At 44.8% G+C, this 19,194-nt stretch overlaps 1 protein-coding gene across 1 annotated transcript; it reads right to left on the minus strand.

The window, feature by feature from the left end:
* Window positions 1–1,269: 1,269 nt before the first annotated feature.
* slitrk2 (SLIT and NTRK like family member 2) lies at window positions 1,270–18,886 on the minus strand. Its single transcript, XM_062963722.1, has 2 exons — window positions 18,698–18,886; window positions 1,270–7,468 (listed from the first exon to the last, which is right to left on the minus strand). Exon 2 carries the CDS (start codon window positions 7,423–7,425, stop codon window positions 4,855–4,857), a length of 2,571 nt encoding a protein of 856 aa, XP_062819792.1. The 5' UTR covers window positions 7,426–7,468; window positions 18,698–18,886; the 3' UTR covers window positions 1,270–4,854.
* Window positions 18,887–19,194: the final 308 nt, after the last annotated feature.

Raw genomic sequence — 19,194 nt, forward strand, 5'->3', positions numbered from 1 at the left:
GACAAGAAACAATCAGGGCCAGCTAACACCTCCCAACAAAGTATTCCCCTAGACAGGAAACAGCTGCAGAATGATGTCCAGGGTGGGAGAAAGAGCTCTTGTCTGTTTGAGGCAAGAGTGAATGTTGCAATTGGTCAGCTTGATTGGCATTGAATAGCCTTGCAGCTTCAAAGCCTGGCTGCTTTGAGTCGTCTAGAATTCCAGACAAGAAACAATCAGGGCCAGCTAACACCTCCCAACAAAGTATTCCCCTAGACAGGAAACAGCTGCGGAATGATGTCCAGGGTGGGAGAAAGAGCTCTTGTCTGTTTGAGGCAAGAGTGAATGTTGCAATTGGTCAGCTTGATTGGCATTGAATAGCCTTGCAGCTTCAAAGCCTGGCTGCTTTGAGTCGTCTAGAATTCCAGACAAGAAACAATCAGGGCCAGCTAACACCTCCCAACAAAGTATTCCCCTAGACAGGAAACAGCTGCAGAATGATGTCCAGGGTGGGAGAAAGAGCTCTTGTCTGTTTGAGGCAAGAGTGAATGTTGCAATTGGTCAGCTTGATTGGCATTGAATAGCCTTGCAGCTTCAAAGCCTGGCTGCTTTGAGTCGTCTAGAATTCCAGACAAGAAACAATCAGGGCCAGCTAACACCTCCCAACAAAGTATTCCCCCAGACAGGAAACAGCTGAGGAATGATATCCAGGGTGGGAGAAACATCTCTTGTCTGTTTGAGGCAAGTGTGAATGTTTCCATTAATCACCTTGATTAGCATTTAACGGCCTTATAGATCCAAGGCCTGGTTGATTCCTCCCTGGGGGGAATCCTTTGTTGAGAGGTGTTAGCTGGCCCTGATTGTTTCCCGTCTGGATTTCCCCCGTCTTCTGAGTGTTGTTCTTTATTTGCTGTCCTGATTGTAGAGTTTTTTTTTTAAATACAGCCCAGAAAACTCCCAGCAACACAGTGATTCCGACCATGAAAGCCTTCGACAACACAATGACTTGAACATATCAGTACACACCTGTAACTCATACTTTGGAACCTGGCTCACTTACTAAAACTCTTACCATGAAATTGAAGCAACATTTGGTGGTCACCGGAAGATATCTACTAATGCATTGTGATGAGCAAACCCAAGTATTCAGCTCTTTCGGTTAGACTTGGCCAAACACAACACAAACTAGAACCTGATATCAGAAAAAAAAACTATACAGAGAAAACCTTTACCCCAAATCATTTTGTTCTTTTATCTTCCCAAACCCATTAGAAATGTTGACTCTTATCATTAAACGTATAAAAATATCTAATTTTAATGCAGAAAAAATATATTACAGGTAAAGTAATGTCCTCTTAATTAGGCAAATAACCTGGAAAACACTGAACATTACAATGGTGTTAGGAGCTGCAGCATAAATGAAGTCGGGCCGTCCACTGAGCAGGTTGCTTGGAAATATGTTAAATGACTTGAAAAAAAAATTGATGAACTATTTACTCCCATCCCAGAGAGTCGAACATCCTGATCCATCACTAAAGTGGGTTGCTGTTGGTTTTCTGGGCTGTATGACTATGTTCCGGAAGCATTCTCTCCTGACGTTTCGCCCACATCTATGGCAGGCATCCTCGGAGGTTGTGAGGTCCGTTGAAAACGAGGCAAGTGTGAATGTTGCAATTGGCCAGCTTGATTAGCATTGAATAGCCTAGCAGCTTCAAAGCCTGGCTGATTTGAGTTGTCTGGAATTCCAGACAAGAAACAATCAGGGCCAGCTAACACCTCCCAACAAAGTATTCCCCCAAACAGGAAACAGCCAGGCTTTGAAGCTGTGGAATGATGTCCAGGATGGGAAAAACATCTCTTGTGTGAATGTTTCCATTAATCACCTTGATTAGCATTTAATGGCCTTACAGATCCAAAGCCTGGCTGATTCCTGCCTGGTGGGGTATATATATTCATGGAATAATGTCCAGGGTGGGAGAAAGAACTCTTTATCAGTTTGAGGCAAGTTTGCAATTGGCTACCTTTATTATCATTTTATTAGCCTTTCACCCTCAAAGCCTGGCTGCTTCCTGCCTGGGGAACCTTTTGTTAGGAGGTGTTAGCTGGCCCTGATTGTTTCCTGTCTAGAATTCCTCTGTTTTCTGAGTGTTTTTCTTTATTTACTGTCCTAATTTTACAAATTTTTAAATACCGTTAGCCATATTTTGTTAATTTTCTATTGAAATTGTTTGTGGATTTCAATTGCTTCTCTGTGTATTTTGACGTGGTGGTTGTTAGCGTGGTCGAGCATCTCAGTGTTCACCAATCATATGCTGTGTCCACAGATATATTAAACCAACTTGCCTAGTTTCCAACAGATCTCACAACCTCTGAGGATGCCTGCCATAGATGTGGGCGAAACGTCAGGAGAGAATGCTTCTGGAACATGGCCAGACAGCCCAGAAAACTCACAGCAACCCAGTGATTCCGGCCATGAAAGCCTGCGACAACACATCTCTAAATTCTTAGTTCATTACAAAGGGTTGTGTAAAACAAAATCTAGGTGCTGGGTGGGATGGATAATAATAATAATAATAATAATAATAATAATAATAATAATAATAATAATAATAATAAAGGTCTCGGAGCTAGTTTTGCCATCACTTAAGCAGTAGGCCCTTTTGATCGAATGCAGCCAACGTATAGATCTCTATTTTACATCTGCTGTTGTTCTTTTTTAAATTTTCCAGAGAAGAAAAAAAGAAATACAATACATTAAAATAGATTCAAATTTATCAAAGCTAAGCGCAACAATTAAGTAATAACATACTTAAAGTGCAAAGGCACTTTAACACTCACACACACACAAAAAAAGAAGGTGACACCCAGTGGCTGAACTTGGTCATTGAAAGAGCTGCAATTTTGGACAATATTATTTACAAAAAAGGAGCAAGGAGGAGATGGATGCTAGCCTAAGTCAGAAGAAGAGAGGAGGAAATATTTGGAGATATCATCTATTTAATACATTACTTTTTTTAAAAAATGTTCATATCTGCATGTATATCGTGGAGGGTGAGATCATTTTTATAGCATCCTTTGACTGCCCTTTTCCTTCCAGATAATAAACCAAGGCAAAAGAATAATAATATTCAGGGTTGCTGCAAATTTTGCAGTCTGTATGGTCATCTTCCAGAAGCATTCTCTCCTGACGTTTCACCCACATCTATGGCAGGCATCCTCAGAGGTGCTGAGGTCTGTTGGAAACGAGGCCAGTGAGGTTTATATATATCAGTGGAGTAACATTTCCATTAATGACCTTGATCAGCATTTAAATGATGGTGGGGTATAAATAAAGTTGTTTATTATTATTATTATTATTATTATTATTATTATTATTATTATTATTATTATTAATGGCCTTACAGATTCAAGGCCTGGCTGATTCCTGTGGAATGATGTCCAGGGCAGGAGAAAGAACTCTTGTCTGCTTGAGATAAGTTTGAATGTCGCAATTGGACAGCTTGATTAGCATTGAATAGCCTTACAGCTTCAAAGCCTGGCTGCTTTGAAAAAGACAAGAAACAATCAGGGCCAGCTAACACCTCCCAACAAAGAATTCCCCTAGACAGGAAACAGCTAAGCTTTGAAGCTGCAAGGCCATTCAATGCTAATCAAGCTGTCCAATTGCAACATTCAAACTTATCTCAAGCAAATAAGAATTCTTTCTTTCTCCCACCCTGGACATCATTCCACAGGAATCAGCCAGGCCTTGTATCTGTAAGGCCATTAAATACTAATCAAGGTGATTAATGGAAATGTTACTCCACAGATATATGAACCCCACTTTCCTAGTTTCCAACAGACCTCAGAGTCTCTGGGGATGCCTGCCATAGATGTGGGAGAAACGTCAGGAGAGAATGCTTCTGGGACATGGACATACAGCCCGGAAAACTCACAGTAACCCAGTGATTCCAGCCATGAAAGCCTTCGACAACACCAAAAATCTCTTCTTACAGTCCCAATATGTAAAAGGGCTGGAATGCAAGAACAAAATAACTTAACGGGACCCAAAGAAAGAAAGAAAGAAAGAGAGAGAGAGAGAGAGAGAGAGAAAGAAAGAAAAAAGAGAGAAAGAGAGAAAAGAAAGAAAGAAAGAAAGAAAGAAAGAAAGAAAGAAAGAAAGAAAGAAAGAAGAGAGTAAGAAAGAAAGAAAGGAAGGAAGGAAGGAAGGAAGGAAGGAAGGAAGGAAGGAAGGAAGGAAGGAAGGAAGGAAGGAAAGAAGGAGAGAAGGAAGGAAGGAAGGAAGGAAGGAAGGAAGGAAGGAAGGAAGGAAGGAAGGAAGGAAGGAAGGAAGGAAGGAAGGAAGGAAAGAGAGAAAGAAAGAAAGAAAGAAAGAAAGAAAGAAAGAAAGAAAGAAAGAAAGAAAGAAAGAAAGACAGAAAGGGAGAAAGAAAGAAAGAAAGAAAGAAAGAAAGAAAGAAAGAAAGAAAGAAAGAAAGAAAGAAAGAAAGAAAGAAAGGGAGAAAGAAAGAAAGAAATGAAGAAAGAAAGAAACGAAGAAAGAAAGAAAGAAATAAAGAAAGAAAGAAGGAAAGGGAGAAAGAAAGAAAGAAAGAAAGAAAGAAAGAAAGAAAGAAAGAAAGAAAGAAAGAAAGGAAGGAAGGAAGGAAGAAAGAAAGAGACGAAGAAAGAAAGAAAGCACCCTTCATAGTCCTGGCACATTATAAGGATTGTTGTAGGCTTCCAATGATGAAAAAAAACCCTCAAGGATTTGACAAATCGCGTTGGCGGGTCAAGTTCGGACCTGGGTTAGTTTTGCTTTTGTGAAAAAGGCTTTTTCTCCCCCGGAAACGCATCCTGCGGGACCCTCCCCCAAGATCCCCAAACCCACCCACTTCACAGCTGGCTGATGGCCGTTTGTTTCTCCAGAACTTCGAGGTAGTCTGGTTCAGTCTGTAGCTTTCCCGGGAGCAGAGGAAGGTCAGGTTTGGACTGTTCCGCAAAATACTTCTGCGGAGTCCCGTACAAAACGGTCTTGTTTATCCTGTCCTGGTTCTGCCGCCGGGACTCGTAGGAAGGGGCGAACTGCCTTTTGGGGAGGGTGCAAAAGTTATAATGGACCAGGCTTCCGCTGGGCAGTTCCTTGACCCGTTCCACAATGTTCTGATAGAGCAGCTCCGGCTCCCTGGCAAAGGCCTGCTTCTCGAGCATTTCGGCCGCCGTGATTGTAAATGCCAGGCTGGCCGAGTCCTCTTTCTTAGGCTCGAGGTTACTATAGCTATACTCATGGAGGTTCCTATAGTAAGCAACCGGGTCGCCTTCCTTCTGCATATAGATGGGGTTCTGGCACATTTGACCCACGGGCGGTGGGATATAGTTATAGACATGACCTTCGGCCTTGTCGTGCCCCTCGCTGTTGTAGCACCCGTACTGCAACTGGAAGGAACTTACGTCGAGGTTGTTGGCGCTGCTAGGCACGCTCGGCATGCCCTTGCGGCGTTTGAGCACAAAGACAAAGAGGCCTGCTCCGAAACAGACCGACAAAATAAACACAACCAGCAGGCCCAGGATTAAGACGGAGAGGGGGACCTCCGTCCGCAATTCCGGATACGAACTGGGAAGGACGCTGATGGCGTTGGGCACGTCTGTGTTTGTGTTGCGATCTGGAGCGGAGAAGGAGGAATCCAAGATATTGGGGTTTTCGGGGCAGATGGCTTCCTTGCTCAGGGTCTTGAGATGTTCTCCCGCATGCTTGGACGGAGAGTCGCAGACGACTTCGTTAATGACGACCGGCGTCCCCGACTGCTTGTTGTTTTGCTCCGTGACGCGCTCGATCCAGTTCCTCAGCCCCATAATGTCGCAAGTACAATCCCAAGGGTTTTCTTGAAGATCGATCTGGATCAAGGCTGAAAGCTGGTCGAGGACCCCTCGCACAGGCAAGAAGGAGAAATGGTTGTTCCTCAAGTTGAGCCTGGTGAGGGTCGTGCCCGCAAACACGTTGTCCGGGAGGGACCTCAGCAGGTTGTTGTTCAGAAACAAGAGGTGGAGGTTCCCCAGCGTATCAAAGGTCCGTGGCAGGATCTCTTTGATGACGTTATACTCTAAATACAGATACTGCAAGCTGTGGAGCCCTTCAAACATGGAAGGGTAGAGGACCTCAAGGTAATTGCCGTTGAGATAGAGTCGGCGCAAAGCGGTGAGGTTCGAGAAGGCACCTTCTTGGATGACGGCAATCCTGTTATTTCCCAAGTGCAACAAATCCAATGAGCTGTATTCCAAGAGATCGGTTTTGTAGATGGTTTGCAAATAGTTGCTTGTTAGGTAGAGTTTTCTCGGACTGGTGGGCCTGGGGTGGAGATCGGAAACGTTGCCGATCTTTTTCTCTTGGCAGTTGACATTCAACCCGTTGTCAGAGCCTTGAGAAGTGCAGACACAACCGGTGGGACAAGTGAGTGGCACAGGGGACTTGGTTTGGTAAACCATGATTGGTCCAAAAATCTGCCTGTCTTTCGATACGGTCACCCGCGGGGTGGGGCGGTTCCTGGTTTTGGGTGGGCGGCTGGCTTTGGGAGCCCTGGTTGCACCAACGGCAGAGTTGGCTGTTGGAGGATATTTCTGGATGTGCGTGTCCGAATGGGATGGATGCTTCGAGTCCCCGGCACTTTTTCGAGGACAAAGGTCCTGCCTGGTGAGTTGAGTGACATCCTTGCCATGCAGTCTGAACGGTGTCTCGCAGACAATCTCCCCAACGAAGACGGTGATGGTATCTAGCCAGGCTTTGAGCGGTAGGAGGTCACAGGTACAGTTCCAGGGATTCTCCTCCAGCTGGATCTCCATGATGCCCCCGATGTGTTCCAGGACACCGGCAAAGGGCATCATCTTGAGCCTGTTCCCTCTGAGATCCAGGTGAGTGAGCAGGACAAAGCGGAACACGTTGCTCGGCAGGGACAGCAGGAGGTTATCATTGAGGATCAACACTTTCAGCTTGTTGAGCTTGCTGAAAGCTCCTGCCTCAATGGCGCTGATGTAGTTGTAATCAGCCTGGAGGTACTCGAGGCTCTCCAGACCCAGGAAAGTGTCCTCCCGAAGGATTTCCAACTTATTGTTGTTGAGGTGCAACCTCTTGAGAGTCCGGAGGCCAACGAAGGCCCCGGTTCGAATCTCCTGCATGTCGTTGTTGCCCAGGTGGAGGGTCACCGCGTTGGAGTAGTTGACGAACTCGTTGGGGTAGAGCCGGACGAAGGCGTTGCCATTGAGGAAGAGCTGGTAGATCTTGGACGGCGGAGGCAGGAGGAGGCTGACGGTTGTAAATCCCTTGTTTTCGCAATTAATATTCAGCACGTTCTCTTTCTCCTCGCAAGGGCAGCGGCTCTTGCTGCAAATGTCTTTGGCAGGTTTGCGGCTCTCCGTCGTGGGCGCGATCCCAGCCACTGTGAACACACTGAGCAGCCAAACACCCTTCAGCATCTTTATGCTCCGGCGAGCCCAGCTTTGGCACCTGCGGTCAAACCTTAAATGGGAGGAAGAAGAAGAAGAAGAAGAAGGAAGAAGAATCCCGGTTGACACAAAAAAAGACAAGCTAGCGGCCGAATGGGAAGGCAGGACCAAGCAAAGGAGAAATCCTTTGTGAGTCGCGGTTGAGTCCCTCCATGGTCCGCATCCCTCCCTCTTCTCCCCTTCATACTCTGACATCATCACAATCACAGGGTTGTTGCATGGCCATGTTCCAGAAGCATTCTCTCCTGACGTTTCGCCCACATCTATGGCAGGCATCCTCAGAGGTTGTGAGGTATATGGAGAAACTAATCAATGTTGAAGAAATAAACAACCACTATAAAGGTTCAAAGGGGGGAGGGGGGCATCCTTTGTTCAGAGTCATTAGCCGTCCTTGGGGCTCCTCTGCCCTCAGTGTTGCTTCCCATCGACTGTTCTGATTTTTGAGTTTTTTTTGAACAAAGGATGCCCCCTAAACAAGAGACAAACCTTTCCAATGATTAGCGCTTTATACTGTATATTAAGTTGAGGGGGAATGCTAATAAATACACACACAAACACATGTACAGTAGAGTCTCACTTATCCAACATAAATGGGCCAGAAGAATGTTGGATAAGCGAATATGTTGGATTTTTTTTTCCCGTGACAGCAGCAACCGGAGTTGCTTCTGGAGTAGGAGAATTGGCCGTTTGCAAGGACGTTGCCCAGGGGACGCCCGGATGTTTTGATGCTTTTACCATCCTTGTGGGAGGCTTCTCTCATGTCCCCGCATGGAGCTGGAGCTGATAGAGGGAGCTCATCCGCACTCTCCCCAGGTGGGATTCGAACCTGGCAGCCTTCAGGTCAGCAACCCAACCTTCAAGTCACTTAGTCCACTACGCCATGTGGGGGCTCCAATATGTTAGGGTTGGATAATATGTTGGATAATAAGGAGGGATTAAGGAAAAGCCTATTAAACATCAAATTAGGTTATTATTTTAAAAATTAAGCACCAAAACATCATGCTATACAGAAATTTGACAGAAAAAGTAGTTCAATATGCAGTAATGCTATGTAATAATTACTGTATTTACAAATTTAGCACCAAAATATCATGATGTATTGAAAACATTGACTACAAAAATGCGTTGGCTAATCCAGAATGTTGGATAAGTGAGACTCTACTGTATGTATATTAGATCATCTTGCAAAGGCCACAGAAATAGTCAGGCCTCTCTGAGTATAGAGCTATCTTCCTTCTATGTAAAAAGGATAAACGAATACTATAAAGTTTCAAAACATAAGTTGCACCATATACATATATGGTGCTCTGAATTACATAGTGCAACTTATGTTTTGAAACTTTATAGTATCCGCTTATCCTTTTTACATAGAAGGAAGATAGCTCTATACTCAGAGAGGCCTGACTATTTCTGTGGCCTTTGCAAGATGCTCTAATATACACATCTCTTTTTATGTTTTGAACCTTTATAGTGGTTGTTTATCTCTTCAACACTGTCTAGTATAGACATTTGTGTGTATTTATCAGTATGGAGAAACTAAGCCAGAAAGGTTTATATATATCTGTGGAAAGTCCAGGGTGTGAGAAGAACTCTTTGTCTGTTGGAAAGCCAGTGTTAATCACCTCAATTAGCATTGAATAGCTTCATCTTCTGGCTTCTTCCTGCCTTTGTTCAGAGTCATTAGCTGCCCCTGGAACTCTTCTGCTTTCAGAGTGCTGCTTCTTATTTACTGTTCTGATTTTTGAGTTTTTTAATACCGGTAGCCAGATTTGTTCATTTTCATGGTTTCCTCTTTTCTGTTGAAATTCACAAGCATGTGGACAACAGAAAGGAGGAAACCATAAAAATAAACAAAATCTGGCTCCAAAATCAGAACAGTAAATAAGAAGCAACACTGAAAACAGAGGAGTGCATTGAATAGCTTCATCTCCTGGCTTCTTCCTGCCTGGGGGTATCCTTTGTTCAGAGTTATTAGCTGCCCCTGGAACTCTTCTGTTTTCAGAGTGCTGCTTCTTATTTACTGTTCTGATTTTTGAGTTTTTTTAAATACTGGTAGCCAGATTTTGTTCATTTTTGTGGTTTCCTCTTTTCTGTTGAAATTCACAAGCATGTGGACGACTTCAACAGAAAGGAGAAAACCATAAAAATAAACAAAATCTGGCTCCAAAATCAGAACCGTAAATAAGAAGCAACACTCTGAAAACAGAGGAGTTCCAGACATGGGAACCAAGGGCAGCTAATGACTCTGAACAAAGGATGCCCCCAGGCAGAAAAAGCCAGGAGATGAAGATTTCCAATGCTAATTAAGGTGATTAACTGCAACATTCACACTGGCTTCCAACTGACAAAGAGTTCTTCTCACACCCTGGACTTTCCACAGATATATATACAGTAGAGTCTCACTTATCCAAGCCTCACTTATCCAAGCCTCTGGATAATCCAAGCCATTTTTGTAGTCAATGTTTTCAATACATCGTGATATTTTGGTGCTAAATTCGTAAATACAGTAATTACAACATAACATTACTGCGTATTGAACTACTTTTTCTGTCAAATTTGTTGTATAACATGATGTTTTGGTGCTTAATTTGTAAAATCATAACCTAATTTGATGTTGAATAGGCTTTTCCGTAATCCCTCCTTATTATCCAAGATATTCACTTATCCAAGCTTATGCCGGCCCGTTTAGCTTGGATAAGTGAGACTCTACTGCAGGGGTCCCCAAACTTTTTAAATTGCGGCCCAGTTTATGATCCTTCGGACTGTTGGAGGGCCAGACTATCGTTGGCCACCAAGCAATAATAATAATAATAATAATAATAATAATAATAATAATAATAATAATAATAATAAAGGGGGTTGGAAGAGACCCTTTGGGCCATTGAGTCCAACCCCCTTCTGCTTTTGGGCACCAAAAACACAAGCAAAGCACCCCTGACAGATGGCCTCCCAGCCTCAATAATAATAATAATAATAATAATAATAATAATAATAATAATAAAGGGGGTTGGAAGAGACCCTTTGGGCCATTGAGTCCAACCCCCTTCTGCTTTTGGGCACCAAAAACACAAGCAAAGCACCCCTGACAGATGGCCTCCCAGCCTCAATAATAATAATAATAATAATAATAATAATAATAATAATAATAATAATAATTGGAAGAGAAGAAGAGAACCCTTGGGTCATTTAGCCCAACACCCTTCTGCCTTTGTGCCGTGGGGGCCGGATAAATGGCTTCGATGGGCACCAAAAGCACAAGCAAAGCACCCCTGACAGATGGCCTCCCAGCCTCGATAATAATAATAATAATAATAATAATAATAATAATAATAATAATAATTGGAAGAGGAGAAGAGAACCCTTGGGTCATTTAGCCCAACGCCCTTCTGCCTTTGTGCCGTGGGGGCCGGATAAATGGCTTCGATGGGCACCAAAAGCACAAGCAAAGCACCCCTGACTGATGGCCTCCCAGCCTCAACAATAATAATAATAATAATAATAATAATAATAATAATAATAATAATAATAATAATAATTGGAAGAAAGGAAGAGACCCTTTGGGTCATTTAGCCCAACCCCCTTCTTTTGTGCCATGGGGGCTGGATAAATGGCTTCAATGGGCCGCATCCGGCCCCCGGGCCTTAGTTTGGGGACCCCCGCTCTAATGTATATATAAACCTTCCGGAAAACATACAACACCCCTGTGATCCCGGCCATGAAAGCCTTCGACAACACGTCATCACAATCCCTCCAACAGCTCTCTCTGGGCCTGGGTCTTCGGAAGGGATCTGGCCCCCTCCCAAACCCAACAAATTCCTGGAAAGGGGAGGGAGAGAGATGAAGAGAAAGAGAGAGAGAGAGAGAGAGAGAGAGACGTGGGAAGCTTCAGCTTGCCAACTGCCATGCCCTACTTAACTCTCCCATTCCTGAAATCGGTGGGAGCTCTTTGCCAGCCTCCCAAAGACCCCTTTGTGCCAAACCAGAGCCCGGCTCAGCCTTTCCCCGCTCCCCCATCCCCACCTCCTGCATTTCCATCCTCTTCTAAAGCTCCTCGTCTGGTTTGGAATCCCATGCCATGATCAAGAGAAGGGACATCTCAAGACTGCCTGAGAAATAACCCTTCTCTGCCCCTTTTCTGTCTTTTCTTTTTCCCCCTATTTCTGATGTGTTCCAATGAGGAGTGTGGAAAAAATGCGGCCGTGCTGTGGAATTTTTGCAGAAATACTTCAATAGGTTTTTCCCCCTGACGTTAAGTCCAGTCGTGACCGACTCTGGGGGTTGGTGCTCATCTCTATTTCTAAGCCGAAGAGCCGGCGTTGTCCGTAGACACCTCCAAGGCCATGTGGCTGGCATTAATATTATATGCATATACAATATATTATATTATTAGTATAGTATTATGGCGTATGACTGGGCATTCAATGATGCTTCTTATGCAGTCTAGGGTACAAATAAAATTATTATTATTATTATTATTATATAAAGGTAAAGGTTTCCCCTGACGTTAAGTCCAGTCGTGACCGACTCTGGGGGTTGGTGCTCATCTCTATTTCTAAGCCCAAGAGCCGGCGTTGTCCGTAGACACCTCCAAGGCCATGTGGCTGGCATTAATATTATATGCATATACAATATATTATATTATTAGTATAGTATTATGGCGTATGACTGGGCATTCAATGATGCTTCTTATGCAGTCTAGGGTACAAATAAAATTATTATTATTATTATTATTATATAAAGGTAAAGGTTTCCCCTGACGTTAAGTCCAGTCGTGACCGACTCTGGGGGTTGGTGCTCATCTCTATTTCTAAGCCCAAGAGCCGGCGTTGTCCGTAGACACCTCCAAGGCCATGTGGCTGGCATTAATATTATATGCATATACAATATATTATATTATTAGTATAGTATTACGGCGTATGACTGGGCATTCAATGATGCTTCTTATGCAGTCTAGGGTACAAATAAAATTATTATTATTATTATTATATAAAGGTAAAGGTTTCCCCTGACGTTAAGTCCAGTCATGTCCGACTCTGGGGGTTGGTGCTCATCTCCATTTCTAAGCCCAAGAGCCGGCGTTGTCCATAGACACCTCCAAGGTCATGTCGCCATAGGCATGACTGCATGGAGTGCCATTACCTTCCCGCAGGAGCAGTACCTATTGATCTACTCACACTCTGGGGGCTGGTGCTCATCTCCATTTCTAAGCCCAAGAGCCGGCGTTGTCCGTAGACACCTCCAAGGTCATGTGGCCATAGGCATGACTGCATGGAGTGCCATTACCTTCCCGCAGGAGCAGTACCTATTGATCTACTCACACTCTGGGGGCTGGTGCTCATCTCCATTTCTAAGCCCAAGAGCCGGTGCTGTCCGTAGACACCTCCAAGGTCATGTGGCTGGCATTAATATTACATGCATATACAATATATTATATTATTAGTATAGTATTATGGCATATACACCATGATTGGGCATTCAATGATGCTTCTTATGCAGTCTAGGGTACAAATAAAATTATTATTATTATTATATAAAGTAAAGGTAAAGGTTTTCCCCTGACGTTAAGTCCAGTCATGTCTGACTCTAGGGGTTGGTACTCATCTCCATTACTAAGCCATTACCTTCCCGCCGGAGCAGTACCTATTGATCTACTCACACTCTGGGGGTTGGTGCTCATCTCCATTTCTAAGACGAAGAGCCGGCGTTATCCCTAGACTCCTCCAAGATCATGTAGCCACTGGCATGACTGCATGGAGCGCCGTTACTTTCCCGCCAGAGCAGTACCTATTGATCTACTCACACTCTGGGGGTTGGTGCTCATCTCCATTACTAAGCCGAAGAGCCGGCGTTGTCCGTAGACACCTCCAAGGTCATGTGGCCATAGGCATGACTGCATGGAGCGCCGTTACTTTCCTGCCGGAGCAGTACCTATTACTCTACTCACACTCTGGGGGTTGATGCTCATTTCCATTTCTAAGCCAAAAAGCCGGCGTTGTCCATAGACACCTCCAAGGTCATCTGGCCACTGGCATGACTGCATGGAGCGCCAATATTACCTTCCCACCGGAGCGGTACCTATTGATCTACTCACATTTGCATGTTTTCGAACTGCTAGGTTGGCAGGAGCTGGAGCTAACAGCGGCCGCTCATGCCGCTCCCGGGATTTGAACCTGGGACCTTTCGGTCTCCAGCTCAGTGCTTTTACACACTCTGCCACCGGGGCTCCAACTTCAATAAAGCTCCATCAACCTTGCAAAATAATAACTCCCTTGGTTGCTGTGATTTTTCCAGGCTGTCTGGCCATGTTCCAGAAGCATTCTCTCCTGAGGTTTCGCCCACATCTATGGCAGGCATCCTCAGAAGTTGTGAGGTCTGTTGGAAACTACACAGATATATCTGTGGAGCAGTGGTCCCAGACTTATTTGGCCTACCGCCCCCTTTCCAGAAAAAAATATTACTCAATGCCCCCTGGAAATTAATTTTTTAAAATTTTTTAATAGCAATTAACAAAAAGATATACTGTCTTAATGTTTCTACCTGTTTCACCTGTGGCCATCACCACCCCCCTGGATCGCCGCAGCGCCCACCAGGGGGCGGTAGTGCCCACTTTGGGAATCACTGCAGTGGAGGAATGTTTCCATTAATCGCCTTGATTCGCATTTAATGGCCTTACAGATTCAAGGCCTGGCTGATTCCTGCCTGGTGGCACAGTGGGTTAAAGCGCTGAGCTGCTGAACTTGCGGACGGAAAGGTCTCAGGTTCAAATCCCGGGAGCGGAATGAGAGCTCGCTGTTAGCCCCAGCTCCTGCCAACCTAGCATTTCAAAAACATGCAAAATGTGAGTAGATCAATAGGTACTGCTCCAGCGGGAAGGTAATGGTGCTCCATGCAGTCATACCCATGGCCACATGACCTTGTAGGTGTCTACGGACTACACTGGCTCTTCGTCTTAGAAATGGAAATGAGCACCAACCTCCAGAGTGTGAGTAGATCAATAGGTACTGCTCCGGCGGGAAGATAATGGCACTCCATGCAGTCATGCCAGTAGCCACATGGCCTTGGAGGTGTCTGCGGACAATGTAGGCACCTCCATAAATAAATAAATAAATAAATAACAGGCAAGAGATCTTTCTCCCACCCTGCAGCTTCAAAGCCTGGCTGTTTCCTGCCTGGGGGAATACTTTGTTGGGAGGTGTTGGCTGGCCCTGATTGTTTCTTGTCTGGAATTCCAGACAACTCAAAGCAGCCAGGCTTTGAAGTTGCAAGGCTCATCAATGTCAATCAAGCTGGCCAACTGCAACATTCAAACAGACAAGAGTTCTTTCTTTCTCCCACCCTGGACATTATTCCACAGATATATAAGCCCCACTTGCTCAGTTTCAAACAGACCTCACAACCTCTGAGGATGCCTGCAATAAATGTGGGTGGAACAGCCTGGAAAACTTCTCTGTGTCGTCTGACATGCTGGTTGTTAGAGCGGTTCAGCAATTTCTGTGCCTGGGAAAATCCTCTTTTTTTTGGAGGTGTTAGCTGGCCCTGATTGTTTCACAGCAACCCTGTGATTCGGGCCCTGGAAGCCTTCGACAGCACATCGTCTCCTAGCCTTAACTCTCTGGTTGACACCACACACTGCTAAGATGCCTTTGCCTCATTTCGCTTCCCACAAAGGAGAGAAAAAGATGGGGGAGTTTGCAGGAAAGGGCTGAATGTGTTGTCAAAGGCTTTCACTGGGTTGCTCTGAGTCTTCCAGGCTGCCTGGCCATGTTCCAGAAGCATTCTCTCCTGATGTTTCACCCACATCTATGGCAGGCATCCTCAGAGGTGGTGAGGTCTGTTGGAAATGAGGCAAGTGGGGTGCATATGTATGTAATGTATGTAAGGTGCATTGTGTTAAAGCACTGAGCTACTGAACTTGTGGACCGAAAGGTCTCAGTTTCAAATGTGGGGAGTGGAGTGAGCTCCCGCTGTTAGCCCCAGCTTCTGCCAACCTAGTAGTTCGCAAACATGCAATTAAGAGTAGATCAATAGGTTGGGAAAGTAACGGCACTCCATGCAGTCATACCAGCCACATGACCTTGGAAGTGTCTACAGACAACGCCGGCTATATATATCTATATAGGGGAATTCCGGACAGGAAACAATCAGGGCCAGCTAACACCTCTCAAAAAGGATTCCCCCAGGTAGGAAGCAGACAGGCCTTGAAGCTGCAAGGCCATTCAATGCTAATCAAAGGGATTAATTACCAGCCAGGCACAGAAATGCTGGATCTATATATATATGTGGCACAATATCCAGAGTGGGAGGAACAACTCTTCGTCGGGTGGAGGCAGGTGTGACAATTAATTGCAAGAGAAAGGCGGAAACCATGAAAATCAACACAATCTGGCTTCCAGTATTTAAAAAAACTCTAAAATCAGGATAGTAAATAAAGAACAACACTAAAAAAATAAATAAATAGGGGAATTCCAGACAGGAAACAATCAGGGCCAGCTAACACCTCCCAACAAAGGATTCCCCCAGGCAGGAAGCAGCCAGGCACAGAAATGCTGGACCACTCTAACAACGACCATGTCAGACGACACAGAGAAGCCATTGAAATCCACGAGCAGGTGGACAATTTCAACAGAAAGGAGGAAATCGTGAAAAGGAACAAAATCTGGGTGCAAGTATTTTTTTAAAAAGACTCTAGAATCAAGACAGCAGAGAAAGAACAACACTCAAAAAGGGTTGTTGTGTGTTTTCCGGGCTGTCTGGCCATGTTCCAGAAGCATTCTCTCCTGACGTTTCACCCACATCTATGGCAGGCATCCTCAGGGGTTGTGAGGTATATGTTAAGTACATATGAGGTATATACCTCACAACCTCTGAGGATGCCTGCCATAGATGTGGGTGAAACGTCAGGAGAGAATGCTTCTGGAACATGGCACAAACAACAACCCTGTGATACCGGCCGTGAAAGCCTTCGACAACACAACACTAATAAAAATAGGGGAATACCAGACAGGAAACAATCAGGGCCAGCTAACAATTCCCAACAAAGGATTCCCTCAGTCAGGAAGCTTTTGAAGCTGCAAGGCTTTTCAATGCTAATCAAGGTGGCCAATTGCAACATCCACACAACAGAGAAGAATTTTTTCTCCCACCCTGGACATCATTCCACAGATATATAAACCCCACTTGCCTCGTTTCCAACAGACCTCACAACCTGTTACGAAGACTTATTGAGGATTCTGGAGGAATGGATTCTAATCTTGGACATGCTTAAAATTTTATATACAGTAGAGTCTCACTTATCCAAGCTTCTGGATTATCCAAGCCATTTTTGTAGTCAATGTTTTCAATATATCGTGATATTTTGTTGCTAAATTCGTAAATACTGTCATTACAACATAACATTACTGCGTTTTTCTGTCAAATTTGTTGTATAACATGATGTTTTGGTGCTCAATTTGTAAAATCATAACCTAATTTGATGTTTAATAGGGTTTTCCTTAATCCCTCCTTATTATCCAAGATATTTGCTTATTCAAGCTTCTGCCGGCCGGTTTAGTTTGGATAAGTGAGACTCTACTGTAAATAAATCAACCTCTGAGGATGCCTGAGCATAGATGCAGGCGAAACATCAGGAGAGAATGCTTCTGGGACATGGCCAGCATTTTTGCCTATTTATTGTAAGCCACTTTGAGCCTTTTCGTGGGGAGAAAGGAGGGGGTAAAAGCGATGTAGATAAATAAATCAACCTCTGAGGATGCCTGAGCATAGATGTGGGCAAAACGTCAGGAGAGAATGCTTCTGGGATAATGGCCAGAAAAATCCCAGCATTTTTGCCTATTTATTGTAAGCCGCTTTGAGCCTTCTCGGGGGGAGGAAGGAGGGGGTAAAAGGGATGCAAATAAATAAATCAACCTCTGAGGATGCCTGATAATAATAATAATTATTATTATTATTATTATTATTATTTTATTCTTATACCCCAGCCCATCTCCCCAAAGGGACTCAGGGCGGCTTACATGGGGCCAAGCCCGAACAGAACAATAATACAAAACAATAAAACCAAAATGCAGGCAAAACGTCAGGAGAGAATGCTTCTGGGACAACATGGCCAGAAAAATGCCAACATTTTTACCTATTTATTGTAAGCCGCTTTGAGCCTTCTCAGGGGGGGGGGGCAGAAAGGAGGGGGTAAAAGTGATGCAAATAAATAAATAAATCGACCTCTGAGGATGCCTGAGCATAGATGCGGGCGAAACGTCAGGAGAGAATGCTTCTGGGATAATGGCCAGAAAACGCACAGCATTTTTGCCTATTTATTGTAAGCTGCTTTGAGCCTTCTCGGGGGGGGGGGGGGAGAAGGGAGGGGTAAAAGTAATGTAAATATAATGTAATGTAAATATAAATAAATAAATAAACCGCTGAGGATGCTCGCCACAGATGCGGGCGAAACGTCAGGAGAGAATGCTTCTGGGATAATGGCCAGGAAAGTCCCAGCATTTTTGCCTATTTATTGTAAGCCGCTTTGAGCCTTCTCGGGGGGAGAAAGGAGGGGGTAAAAGGGATGTAAATAAATAAATCAATGCTCAGGATGCCTGAGCACAGATGCGGGCGAAACGTCAGGAGAGAATGCTTCTGGGACAACATGGCCAGAAAAATGCCAGCATTTTTGCCTATTTATTGTAAGCCGCTTTGAGCCTTCTCGGGGGGGGGGGGGGCAGAAAGGCGGGGGTAAAAGTAATGTAAATATAATGTAATATAATATAATGTAAATATAATGTAATGTAAATATAAATAAATAAATAAATAAACCTCTGAGGATGCCTGAGCAAAAATGCGGGCGAAACGTCAGGAGGGAATGCTTCTGGGACATGGCCCAGCATTTTTGAGTCTTCTCGGGGGGAGAAAGGAGGGGGTAAAAGTGATGTAGATAAATAAATCAATCAACCTCTGAGGATGCCTGAGCAAAAATGCGGGCGAAACGTCAGGAGGGAATGCTTCTGGGATAATGTCCAGAAAACGCAGAGCCGCCTAAAGAGAGTGGGGTTCAAGGGAGGAGAGCTGGGGCGGTTTCTAAAGATGGGGAAGTTTTTGGGGAGAAGGAGAAGAAGAAAGGAGAGAATGTGGGAGAAGGAAAAAGAGAAGAAAGAGGAGGCAGAAGGAAGGAAGGAAGGAAAGAGAGGAAGAAAGAGAGAGAGAGAAAGAGAGAGAGAGGCTGAGATCTCTCTACTAGTCTCTGCTCGACACTCACTCGTTGAGAGAAGAAGCCTCGGCCGCTCTCCTCCGTCTCCTCCGCCTCCGCCGAGTGCGGCATCGTTCGCTTCCTGGGGATCCGGAGGCGCAAGGAGACGGATCTCGGGGCTCCTCGCGCAGCAGCTCCGACGCCTCCCGAAGCCCTTTGAACGCGCAGCCTTTGGGCAGGCGCCACTTGGACTCAGCCCCCCCTCCCCCCCCCGGCGAGGTGACGTCACGCGCTGAAGATAGGCAAAGCGGGGGGGGGGGGAGGCAAAAGGAAGAAGAGCTCTTGCCTTGATTGATAGATAGATAGACACAACGTTGGATGAGCGAAGGTTGGATGAGCCAGACTCTACTGAAATCCAGAGTTGGAAACTGTTATGGGTGCAGGGTTGTTGTATGTATTCCGGGCTGTGTGGCCGTGTTCCAGAAGCATTCTCTCCTGACGTTTCGCCCACATCTATGGCAGGCATCCTCAGAGGTTGTGAGGTATGGATAAACTAGGCAAGGAAA

Source organism: Anolis carolinensis, unplaced genomic scaffold (assembly GCF_035594765.1).
Source record: "Anolis carolinensis isolate JA03-04 unplaced genomic scaffold, rAnoCar3.1.pri scaffold_12, whole genome shotgun sequence".
Lineage (NCBI taxonomy): Eukaryota > Metazoa > Chordata > Lepidosauria > Squamata > Dactyloidae > Anolis > Anolis carolinensis.